This window comes from Cebidichthys violaceus, unplaced genomic scaffold (assembly GCF_023349555.1).
Source record: "Cebidichthys violaceus isolate CVI_PGR_0920_01 unplaced genomic scaffold, fCebVio1.0.p SCAF_98, whole genome shotgun sequence".
Lineage (NCBI taxonomy): Eukaryota > Metazoa > Chordata > Actinopteri > Perciformes > Stichaeidae > Cebidichthys > Cebidichthys violaceus.
In genome coordinates, this window is record NW_027176984.1 from 568,569 (window position 1) to 580,368 (window position 11,800).

General features: G+C 41.4%; 1 protein-coding gene across 1 annotated transcript; it reads left to right on the forward strand.

The window, feature by feature from the left end:
• The first annotated feature begins 973 nt into the window (after positions 1-973).
• Positions 974-6,301, forward strand: LOC137868132 (uncharacterized). Its single transcript, XM_068704673.1, has 6 exons — positions 974-1,049; positions 2,428-2,751; positions 2,845-3,129; positions 3,870-4,199; positions 5,328-5,410; positions 5,511-6,301. The coding sequence occupies exons 2-6, from the start codon at positions 2,634-2,636 to the stop codon at positions 5,562-5,564; spliced, it is 870 nt and encodes a 289-aa protein (XP_068560774.1). The 5' UTR covers positions 974-1,049; positions 2,428-2,633; the 3' UTR covers positions 5,565-6,301.
• Positions 6,302-11,800: the final 5,499 nt, after the last annotated feature.

An 11,800-nucleotide genomic window follows, 5' to 3' on the forward strand; every position in this document is an offset into this window, starting at 1 on the left:
CCAACCACCAACCAGCCTGAAAGGACTCCTCCTTCAGCTTCACAGCTTTCTTATTCATTGGTTTCCACCAGCAGGTTCTTTGGTTTTCACCATAACAGGCACCAATGACCTATTGGACACAACTTTGAGCAGCTCAGCTCAGCCGGGGGCTCGTCAGTATCTCCACACCGTCCTTCACCCTGGACACTCCATAAGGAGAGAGTCCAGCCCCCATCTCTTTTACATTTTAGGGATCATATTATGAACACATTTACATTCTGGGTCACAGATCTTCTCAGGAAAGTAAGTCAGAATGTTATTTAGTGTCTGGTGTTTCTTCTCTCTCTTTCTCTCTCTCTCTCTTTCATCATCTATCATCTCTCCAGACTCTGTCAGGCTGGTGAATGGGACTAGTCTGTGCTCAGGCAGACTGGAGGTGACGTCTAACCAGTGGTGGTCCTCAGTGTGTGAAAATGACTTTGACCAGCAGGATGCAGAGGTGGTCTGTAGGGAGCTTGGCTGTGGGGCTCCTTCAGTCCTCCAGGGGGTGCTCTATGGAGAAGTGGAGGCTCCAATGTGGACCAAAGAGTTCCAGTGTGGAGGCCATGAGTCTGCTCTCCTGGACTGTAGAAGCTCAGGCTCAGATAGAAACACCTGCTCACCTGGCAAAGCTGTTGGACTCACCTGCTCAGGTAGAAGAGGAGCTGCAGCTTTGATCTGGTTCATTTCTGTTCTACTGAAACTCACTTTGTTCTTTTACTGACGACTCTCTTGTTTCTGTTCAGAACCTGTCAGGTTGGTGGGAGGAGACAGTCGCTGTGCAGGAACACTGGAGGTGAAACATCAAGGAGACTGGAGACCAGTAGATGACTCTCACTGGACCCTGAAGAAAGCAGCTGTTGTCTGTAGAGATCTGGACTGTGGTTCTGCTGTTTCTATCAGACGGAGAGAGGAGTCCTCAGAGAGATCTGTGTGGAGAATCAACTCTCTCTGTCATCACTCTGGATCTGCTCTGAGAGAGTGTTTAACATCAGATTCCTCTTCCGTCATCGTGGATCTCAACTGCTCAGGTAAGCCCATCAGTGACATCATCTATGTGCCAATCTAATTCCTATGTTGTGGTCCAGTCCCTCCCTGACTACATCCTGGGAATCTGTGTATAAAACACTCTCTGAGGTGGCTCTATCCCTTCATGAGCCTTCACCTCTCTCTTCCTTATTCGGTGTACCATTAGATTCTCCATTGTCTGCTTTCAAATGTGACTTTTCTGCATGTTTAACTCTACTGGCTCAGCACCTGGTGTTGCTGAAGTGGAGACATGTTTCTTCATCAAGGTCAAGGCACATCTTCTGAGGTGTGGATACTTGTGTTCCATCAGTAAGTCCCATAACCCTTCATTCATGCCAGGTGTTTCCCTTGATTTGATCTCAATGTAAATGTGCAGTGAGAGAATCTCTTTGTCAGCAGCAAAGCTGTCCAGGTGGAACACTGATACTATTTAGCTCTCAGTAAAGCTCTTCTGATGTTCTCATGTTGCTCCTCATAGATGTCAAGCTGCACAATGTCTTTGTACTGATGTTTCACTTCTGTCTGCATGTGAGGAAAGTTCACAGTGTTAAAGCCTACTTGACAGCAGTTGTGTCTTTTAAACGTGTTTCCTTCACTGATCCTGTTGATGACATGTTCATCATAATCCTGCAGCTCTAAATCAGCTTGGTTGAACAGTAAAGGGAGATCTGTCACAAACACTGAATCCAAAAGCCACTGGTAGTCCTCTAGCTGTGCATCTTCTGCATGTAATGAAAGATTCAGAAAGTCTCACTGAATGTCAACAACAATGTTCCTCTGCTCAGCCATCTTACATCAGTGTGCAGCAGTAGGTCTCTGTGTTCAAAGCCCTTCTCCTCCAAGTGAGTCCAGAATACCATTCTCTGTAGAGTCCTGGTCCCAACACAACTCACAATCTTCAAGGCAACATCCCTCTCTTCTTTCATGTTGAACATCTTCCACCACAACGCTTGCTGCTGAATTCTACATGATAATAAAGGAAGTAGAGGAAAACTCTCTCTCTGTTAGCACAACATGATGAACCCAGTAGCACTAATCCGTCTCTTAGCTTCTGTGCTCCGTTTGGTAATGCAGCTCCAAAGTGCCCTACTTTGGTAAGACCACGCTCACATTGCAGACAAGACAGACGCTGTTTGAATCTCAGTAAACATGAAAAGAATTCTCCTCCCAGTCTGACTAAATATGTTAACTTCATGATCTTTTGATATTTGTGTTTTGAGCTAACTTAGCTAGCTGGTTATTGCTTATTATTATTATAAATATTATTGACTTATTGTATTATTGAATTGTGTCTCTGAATTGTTGTTTCATGACATCTTGTTATTTAGTGTCTGGTGTCTTTTCTCTCTCTCTCTCTTTCATCTTCTATCATCTCTCCAGACTCTGTCAGGCTGGTGAATGGGACTAGTCTGTGCTCAGGCAGACTGGAGGTGAAGTCTAACCAGTCTAACCAGTCTAACCAGTGGTGGTCCTCAGTGTGTGAAGATGACTTTGACCAGCAGGATGCAGAGGTGGTCTGTAGGGAGCTTGGCTGTGGGGCTCCTTCAGTCCTCCAGGGGGTGCTCTATGGAGAAGTGGAGGCTCCAATGTGGACCAAAGAGTTCCAGTGTGGAGGCAATGAGTCTGCTCTCCTGGACTGTAGAAGCTCAGGCTCAGATAGAAACACCTGCTCACCTGGCAAAGCTGTTGGACTCACCTGCTCAGGTAGAAGAGGAGCTGCAGCTTTGATCTGGTTCATTTCTGTTCTACTGAAACTCACTTTGTTCTTTTACTGACGACTCTCTTGTTTCTGTTCAGAACCTGTCAGGTTGGTGGGAGGAGACAGTCGCTGTGCAGGAACACTGGAGGTGAAACATCAAGGAGACTGGAGGCCAGTAGATGGCTATTACTGGAGCCTGAAGGAAGCAGCTGTTGCTTGTAGAGATCTGGACTGTGGCTCTGCTGTTTCTATCAGACGGAGAAAGGAGTTCTCAGAGAGATCTGTGTGGTTTATCTACTCCCTCAGTGTTCACTATGGATCTGCTCTGACAGATTGTTTAATATCATATTCCTCTTCCTTCATTGTGGATCTCATCTGCTCAGGTAAGCCCATCAGTGACATCATTTATGACATCATCTCTGACAGCAATGTTTCCAGTATGTTCCTTCCTCTGTCACAGTGACAGTTGTGGTTGAAAATATTCCTATACCTGCTTTGTGTGAGTCTTTTACTGCTGAAATAAGTAATACAGAAAACAAGGTTGTCTTTTAAGTATTTATTCTCCCGGCAGAGAAGGTTCAATCATCACAACAGAATGCGTACAGTCTCAGTGAGGAAGAACCAAGAAAAAAGTGAACGCACTTTCTTTATACAGAATGAGCAAAGGTGTTATTTTGGTGAGCAACCCAAACAAGCGGCCCAAAGGCCTTGGCGGTGGAACGTTCTCATACAACATACAAGTTATCTATGTGAACAGGCAAGGGAGAATTCTACTCTTGCACAACAGAGACACGGTGAAGTTCAACAAAGTTCAGAACAAAATTACTCATGCATAAATACAATATACTGAGTAGAAATATATACTAAGTAAAACACTACCATTACACAGTCAATGGGTTTCCATTGGACTGAGCTGTAAATTTAACCAGGACAACAACATCCTGAAGTGTAAAGAGGTGGTCTTAGTTCTGGAAGCTTCAAAGCCTCCATAGACTGCTGAGCTCTACCTGGCAGGACACACCTGTCTGTCTGTCTGTCGGTCTGACCTGTGACATCACGTCCTCATTCAGGGTCCATCTTGTTCAACAGAGGGTAAACTATTATCATCTCTCTGTGTTTACAGACCTGCTGCTTCAGCCAATCATCACTGTGTCTTCCTCAATGTACGGGGTCTCCAAGGCCCAGCAGCAGGGGGCTCGGGCGCTCAGGCGCTCCACCTTCACCATCCTCTGCTCCATCCAGCCACAGTACCCAGGAGGCTCCTTCCATCTCACCTTCACCTCCTCCAACTCAGCACACAACTACACCCAGCCAGCTGTCAATCACTCTGCCCACTTCCTGTTTCCTGCTGCAGGGCCCGCCCACCAAGGAAGCTACAGCTGTGTTTATCACCTCTATGTTTTTAATCATACCTTCTCCTCTGAGAGCCATCTGCTCTCTCTCACTGTCTTGGGTAAGCTGACTGTTTACATTCAGGTTTGAAGATGATTGGTCCAAACTGACTGAAGTTGATCAGCTGACCACAGAGTCCATGCATGTTGTTGTTTCTGGAATGACAATGTGACTCCTGTCATTGTGTTACACATGTCATATAGTAACCAAACCTAAACACAGTCTATAAATGGCAATAGCTAACAATATACTGTAGGACAGAGCAGGTTTGGTTACCAGGATAACTATGATTCTTTGAGAACTGAAGCACCTTCTGACGTGACCAATCACAAAAGCTCCACTGCCACCACATCAGTCATAACACCCCTTAGCCCCCAACTCGCCATTTTCAAGTGTAGTTTCTCCACCTATCAGAAGCAAGAATGGCGGTGTGCTCCGATACCTCACTCAGAGAACCAGGGTTATCCTGGAAACCAAACGTTGAGACAGTCGTTAACAATATCAATTATGCTTTCAATTGACTCTTCACTAAGTCCCGCCCCTCAAACGCTGACTTGCCAATCATAGCGTAGTATGGTCCAGGAGCTCTGGTGATGAAAACAGGATGTAGGTGATGACATCATTCTAACATGAAACCAAGACTAACCAGATTCTCCTAGTGTCCATCAGGGGGCGACTCCTCTGGTTGTATAGAAGTCTAGTCTAAATTGACTCTACTTCTCTCTTGATTTATTCCCTCAGTAAACATTGTAAACATGAGTTTATGGTCTCAATCTCTAGTTTCAAGTCTTCTTCAATACAGCATGATGTTCATTTAGTAAATGATGGTCCATTTAGAGTCAAATAGATCATAAAGCAGGGTATGCTTTAGGGCGGGGCTACACAGTGATTGACAGGTCTCTACCAGAGACGTATACGGCGTCTCTATGTCACTCCTCCCCAGTCCAAATATGGTCACTTCCTGTTCACTGGTTGCAAAAAACAAGATGGCGACGGCCACAGTCCACAAACCAATGAGTGACGTCACGACGACTACGTCCACTTCTTCTCTAACGTCTGTGGTTCAAACAGTGAACATGAAGTAAACATGGAGAGTAATACGTGTCAGTGGTTGTAGATTTCAGGGTTAATGGGAGCTGTTGGACTCATGATGTTGTGTGATGTGATGACTGTCCATGTGTTTGTTCAGATCCAACACCTCTGATCATCAAAGCGATTGTCCTGCCGCTGACTCTGCTGGTGGTGAACATTGCCCTTTACTCCTACTGTAAGGTACTGACACACGTCTGTTGTTTAGACCAGCGACTGAAATTAAGCTCTCGCTCTGTGTTTAGTGAACTGAAGACAGGACTGTGCTGTCATGTCTCTCCAGGCCAACAGGGGGCAGATGCCGTGCAGACAGAAGAACACTGAGCTGGATCATTAGAACCTGGGTGTTCCTGCAGCTGAAGAAGAAGGAGCTCAGGGAGCAGAGTAGCTCCTCCAAGGAGCTCATCTCACATCCAGATGATTTCTAACACACAACCACCATCAGCTCCCTTTGATACGCATGTTCCCTTGAAACAAGAAGGCTGAATATGATATCACATTATTATAGACTGTCTTTCTTACTCTCAACAATGTGTTGGTCTCTCCATACCTTGTGACTTCCTGTCTGTGGCTCTCAGCTCCAAGCCCATTGGTTCCTTCTGAAGACGTGAATCTTTAAAAACACCTCACAGATATAAAGTTTCGTTTAAAACTAGACTTGAGAGCAGGTTTACCAGAGTCCAAGCAGAAACTAAAGACTATCAGGAACAATGTCAATGTGATATATTAGAATAAACATGAAACATTGACTTATATCTTCTACATTCTGTAGAACGATACTCAATGTTGACAATCTGTTGGTGTTTGTCCTTTAAAACATATAATGAACTTCATGACTTCACTTATTGTAGTGAGCAAGATTTTGGCAGCAGGACAACATTTAGCTAAAGGATAATCATAATACTACAAATAGGAACAACGTCCCGCTGTGATCAGCCCCTAAAACCTCATTTATTTGTCTTTGACAAATGTTACTATTTTGCTCATTGTTGTACTTCATGATTTTACTTCATTTTGTAATTAAGGATTTTACTTATTTTTTTATTATTAAGGCTTTTCCTATTTCGTAAGAATGTTGTTATTAAGGATTTTGGTTATTTTTTAGAATTAAGGACTTTGCTTGCATCATAAGACAAATGTAATAATTGATTTTGCTTGTTTTTTTATAATTAGAGGGTTTTACTTAAAACATACATTTTTGTTAATTTTGTAATTTAGGATGTTTCTTATTTCATAAGCATTTTGCTTGTTTTGTACTTCATGAATAATGTTGCAATCAAGAAATTTACAATTTTTGTTATAGTTAAGGATTTTGCTTATTTCATCAGAACATCGTCATTATGGATTTAGCTTGTTTTTTATAATTAAGGATTTTGCTTATTTCACAATAATTTAGCTAATTTTTGTTCTTCGTAAATTGAGTTAATTTTGTAATTAAGGAATTAAAAAATGTTATAATAAAGGATTTTTCTTAAATCATGAGCTTTTTGCTTGATTTTGTAATTAACGAAATTACCTTTTTCATTCAAATGTGCCTATTTTTGTACTTCATGAATTTACAATATTATGTAACTAAGGATTTTGCTTATTAATAAGAATGTTGTAATTATGGGTTTTTCTTATTTCATAAGTTTATTTAATTCTGTAAAGGATTTTTCTCATTTCATAAGAACTTTGCTTATTTTTGTATTTAAGTATTTTGATTACTTTTGTGCTAAAAGGATTTTGATGCAAAATATCCTCCTAATCAAACAATCGGAATAAAATATGAACACATACGTAAAACTAAACACACATACTTGTATTGCACAGATACATTTAGTACAAAACCAAACCTGAGCGTCATTAGAAGGAAACCCTAGGCCTATTTTTAGGCCTCCGCTCGAAAAAAGCATACCCATACTAGAATGAGTGTAGCGTTGCAACTGTAAGGGCTATTTTAATACTTTTGGGATTAAAATAACCCTAACACTTGTGAGATGTGTTGATATGTGTAAATATCAGTATACTGTATATGTTACTGGAAAAAAAAGCGTAAAAAAAAAGCAATTTCAGGATATTTTCTTTTAGAAATCATGTAGATCCAAGCTTTCAAGCTCTCCCAGATCATAGAACTATATGTTGAGGGTCTCTATACACATTTTTACTTAGATAAAGTGAAGCATTCATAAGCTAGAGAGGATCCAGTACAGAGATGTCAGGCGAGGATTCCAATGTTTACACATTTACACATGTAGCACAATGTGTGTTATTTTAACTTTATCATGTACCAAACTATATATTTAACTTGTATACATCACTAATGGTGTTCAATACATCTAAATAGAGCAGTTTGGGCTTCATTTGAAGGACAGAATCCTTTCTAAGCCCTTTCTAGTCCCTGTGTTCATTTCAGATCCAGCTCTGTGTCTCTGTCCAGGGCTGCAGCTCAGCCCCCCTTTCTCCGATTTTCGCCATTGAGCCCTCCTTCGAACCGTAGAAGCCAATAGAATTGCAGGGAATTGAAAGTTAGATGATTGACAGCACTATTAGCCAATGGGAATGAAAAACGTCCCATCTGATGTCAGATCTGAAATCCAATTTGCTGAGACTTACATCCCTCCCAACAAGGCAAGGAGTGTCGGAGACTTCCGTAAATAATGGATTCTCACAGAGCGGATGCAGCTGGAACACAGAGACGTGGAAGTACGGAAATATATAATTTTTTCGCTGAGATTCGACCAAAAGTGAGTACAATATTTAATAAAGCTGTGTGACTTTTCTGTGTTTGATGCTGAACAGCTCTGCGATGGTTTACCGGCGAGAGAAATGGAATATATTGCCGTAATCTGTGTCAAGCGGACATGCTTTTTCATGCTGCTCTTTCTGAGCTAGCACGTAGCTAACGGTCAGTAACAGCTGTTTTCTCTGGTCAGTTCTTGAGTTATTGAGTTATGATTTATGATATTTTGTTATTTGGAAACTTGGCTTATGGGAGTTGTGTTTGTCTCATGTAGAAGACAAACACAACTCCAGAACTATAGCATCGTTATGTTCGTTCTTCGTGGGTTCTTTGGCAGTCAATTTGTACACTAAACTGTGCACATTTTTTGGACTTTTGTGTCCAAATGGGGGACCCTCGGGCTTAAAAGGTGCACATCTGTGTTCAAATATGTGCAGATGATCAGTTTTCATGTGGCCGACACACAGAGAGATGAAATGATGAAGATCACTGTGATAAATGTATCTCTATCATCTATGTTCAAAGAAAGCTAAACACTTTAATAAACTATGAAACTCTGCGAATGAGCTGAATCTAACAGGTTTTAAGTCATAACCAAAGCCTTGATGTTTTCTTCTCTGCAAATGTAAAAAGATTATATTTCCTGCTTAGTATGAGACACTGAGATATGAATGTGACTTTGACTAAAAGAGATTAAGTCAAAATTATGTGATAAGTATTTTTTTATTAGGGCCCGAGCACCGACAACGTCGGGCCGCAAGGTCCCTATTGAAACTGTAGGAATTATTATTATTAGGGCCCGAGCACCGACGAAGTCGGGCGAAGGCCCTATTGTAATTAGGGCCCGAGCACCGACGTAGTCGGAGCGGAGGACCTATTGTTATTCTAATGTTTTTTATTATTAGGGCCCGAGCACCGACGTCGTCGGAGCGGAGGACCTATTGTTATTCTAATGTTTTTTATTATTATTATTATTATTATTATTATTATCGTACCAGTTTCATCGCAAAAAGGAGGTGCTTGGGATACTGGGAATCTTTTGAAATTTGGCACAAAATTCAATCGTGGTGAAAATTCCAGTATTATTGGGGTGTCCAGCTGCGGCATGACATTTTGGCTCGATAGCGCCCCCTACAGAGTAGCCCCAACTTTGGGTTTCACCTAGCTGTATGAAATTTGGTGGGTATGTGAAACGTGATGGGAAGCACAAAAAAGTCAAAATGAGGTATATCCTAAACCAAACAGGAAGTCGGCCATTTTGAATTTTATGACATTTTTTGACCGTTTCAAGGCGCCGTACTTTAACGAACTCCTCCTAGAGATTAAACCCGATTACCTTCAGATTTGGTCAGTATGCTCTTGAGACCTTGGCAGTGAAACGATACTCAAAGATCAAAAAGTTATCGAACTATGTGTCCGTGGCGTGGCGGCAAAAAAACACCATTCGCCATGAAACAGGAAGTTGTTGTAACTCGGCTGTACATTGCCTAATCTGCTCCAAATTTCTCATATGTCATAACATCCTGACCCTGAACACATGTATATGACAATTTAGAATCATAGTAATAGCGCCACCTAGTGGCAACAGGAAGTCATAGGTTGTGTACTTTGACACCCTACTGCTCACAGATTAATCGGATCCCTCTCAAATTTTGTCACAAAAGCCTTAAGACCTTGATAATGCTTCATTGTGAAAATTGTAGGAAGTTGTCGAAGCGTGGCGACGTGGCGGCTCTGCGAATTTCGATCCTTCGCCATGAACAAATAAACTGATGTAACTCGACTCCGCATCATCAGATCTTTACCAGATTTCACATGTTTGATTAAACTCCAGGCCTGAAGACATCTGCAAGCCAATTTTGAATCATAGTCATAGCGCCACCTACTGGCAACAGTAAGTTAAAGTCTTTATACTTTGGCTTGTTTCTCTTAGTTGGAAAATCAGATCAACATCAAATTTGTTCCACACAAATGTAAGAAGTTCATAATGCCAGTTCTCTAAGCTTTTGATGTTTCGTTGAACACCTTTGCCGTGGTAACGCAGTCTTCGCCGTGAAAAACGATGGTCATTTGGAGAGGTTAAAAAAGCTCGAAACACAAGCAAACTTGACACACAGATCACAAGGCCAAAATGTAGTTATATAATATGATTTTATTCAATCAGAGTGTTAAATCGGCTCAATAGCACCCCCTACAAAATTTCGACGAAGCAGCCCTCGCAGTACGTTTCACATAGATTAACAAAATTTGGTAGGCACATGTATCACATGTGGACTTAAATAAAAGTCTCTTGGGGCCATGCCCTAAACCCAACCGGAAGTCAGCCATTTTGAATTTAGTCTGAATTTCTAGTGTCGTTTTTGCAATTTCCAGGCGCTCTACTTTAACGAACTCCTCCCAGGGAATTAATTAGATCAACTTAGAATTTGGTCAGAACAATCTAAAGACCTTTGTGATTAAAAGTTACCCAAAGCTTGTTGTTTTGTGAAATGCCGTTGCCGTGGCGACGCATTCCTCGCCATGAAAAACAAAGGTGTTTTTGAGGGGCTACAAATACTCAAAACAAAATCAAACTTGTCACACACATTTAAAATCCTGAATGTAGTTATCTGATGTGATTTTCAGAGTGGCAACTCGGCTCGATAGCGCCCCCTACAATATTTTGACGATGCAGCCCTCGCAGTACGTTTCACCTAGATGTATAACATTTGGTAAGCAGGTGTATCACATGTGGATTTAAAAAAAAGTCTTAGGGGTCCATGCTCTAAACCCAACCGGAAGTCAGCCATTTCTAATTTTGTATGAATTTCTCGTGTATTTTTCCCATTTCCAGGTGCTGTACTACGAACTAGTCCTAGGTAATTAATCAGATCAGCTTAGAATTTGGTCAGAACAATCTAAAGACCTTTGTGATTAAAAGTTTAGAATTCATCAAACGTGGACTTGGTGTAGCGGCCATTTTACATGGTTCGCCATCATCCATCAAGCTGTTGTAACTCAACTGTACTTTGTCAAAACTGTCCCAAAGTTGACATGCTTGATTACTGTCATGATTTTAGGACATCTGCATGCCAATATTAACTCATAGTCATAGCACCACCTACTGGCAACCACGGACGTAAGCAGGATTCTATAATTACAGCAGCCCGAACACTGAACTTAATAAGGGTTTGTGGACACACCATGAGAAAAAGACTTCTCTGATCTAAATATGTGCAAACTAAAATGCTTGGAGAGCAAAAGTTAGACAACAGTGGTTCTCAAACCATGTCAGTGGGCATTAGTATAAATGATCAGTCCAGAGCTTTTACTCGAGAACCAGAATAAATGTTGCAATGAATGCTTCACACTACAATCTAAAGTTACAGAAGAGCTTAAAATTAAAACAGTGTTAAATTAAAGTGTTCAAGTAAAAGCAAATTACACTACTGTTCTGTTAACTTTCATGTGAGTCCAAATACAATCAGCAGGACACTGCACCCAGTAAACTGACAAGTCTGTTATGTTACAAACACTGAAGCGCATTCATGCACATTCATTTTCTTAATGATCTTAACAGGCTTACATTTATGATTGCATTGGAGTAAACTCAAAACATTTGAGGAATAATGCCTGGCAACATGATCTTGCTACGCTGCTGGTCGACGCAGAAATATCATCTAACTCGTGCACGCAGTGTATGATGGTCACAGAAATGCATGACCGCGTCAACCAGAGTCCTGCCGGTATCCTCGACGTGCGCGTAGTTGCGAGGGCCCGATCAATGCTGCTTGCAGCTTTAATTTCCCTTGAGTTGCTTTGTTTTCTTATGGCTCAGTAGCATACATACATTTGTTAACAGAGTGGTAATG

Coding starts and splice junctions, on each gene's coding strand:
- LOC137868132 (XM_068704673.1), top strand. CDS start 2,634: ATGTGGACCAAAGAGTTCCAGTGTGGAGGCAATGAGTCTGCTCTCCTG. Junction 3,130..3,869: donor TGTGGATCTCATCTGCTCAG/GTAAGCCCATCA, acceptor CTGTGTTTACAG/ACCTGCTGCTTCAGCCAATC. Junction 5,411..5,510: donor CCCTTTACTCCTACTGTAAG/GTACTGACACAC, acceptor ATGTCTCTCCAG/GCCAACAGGGGGCAGATGCC.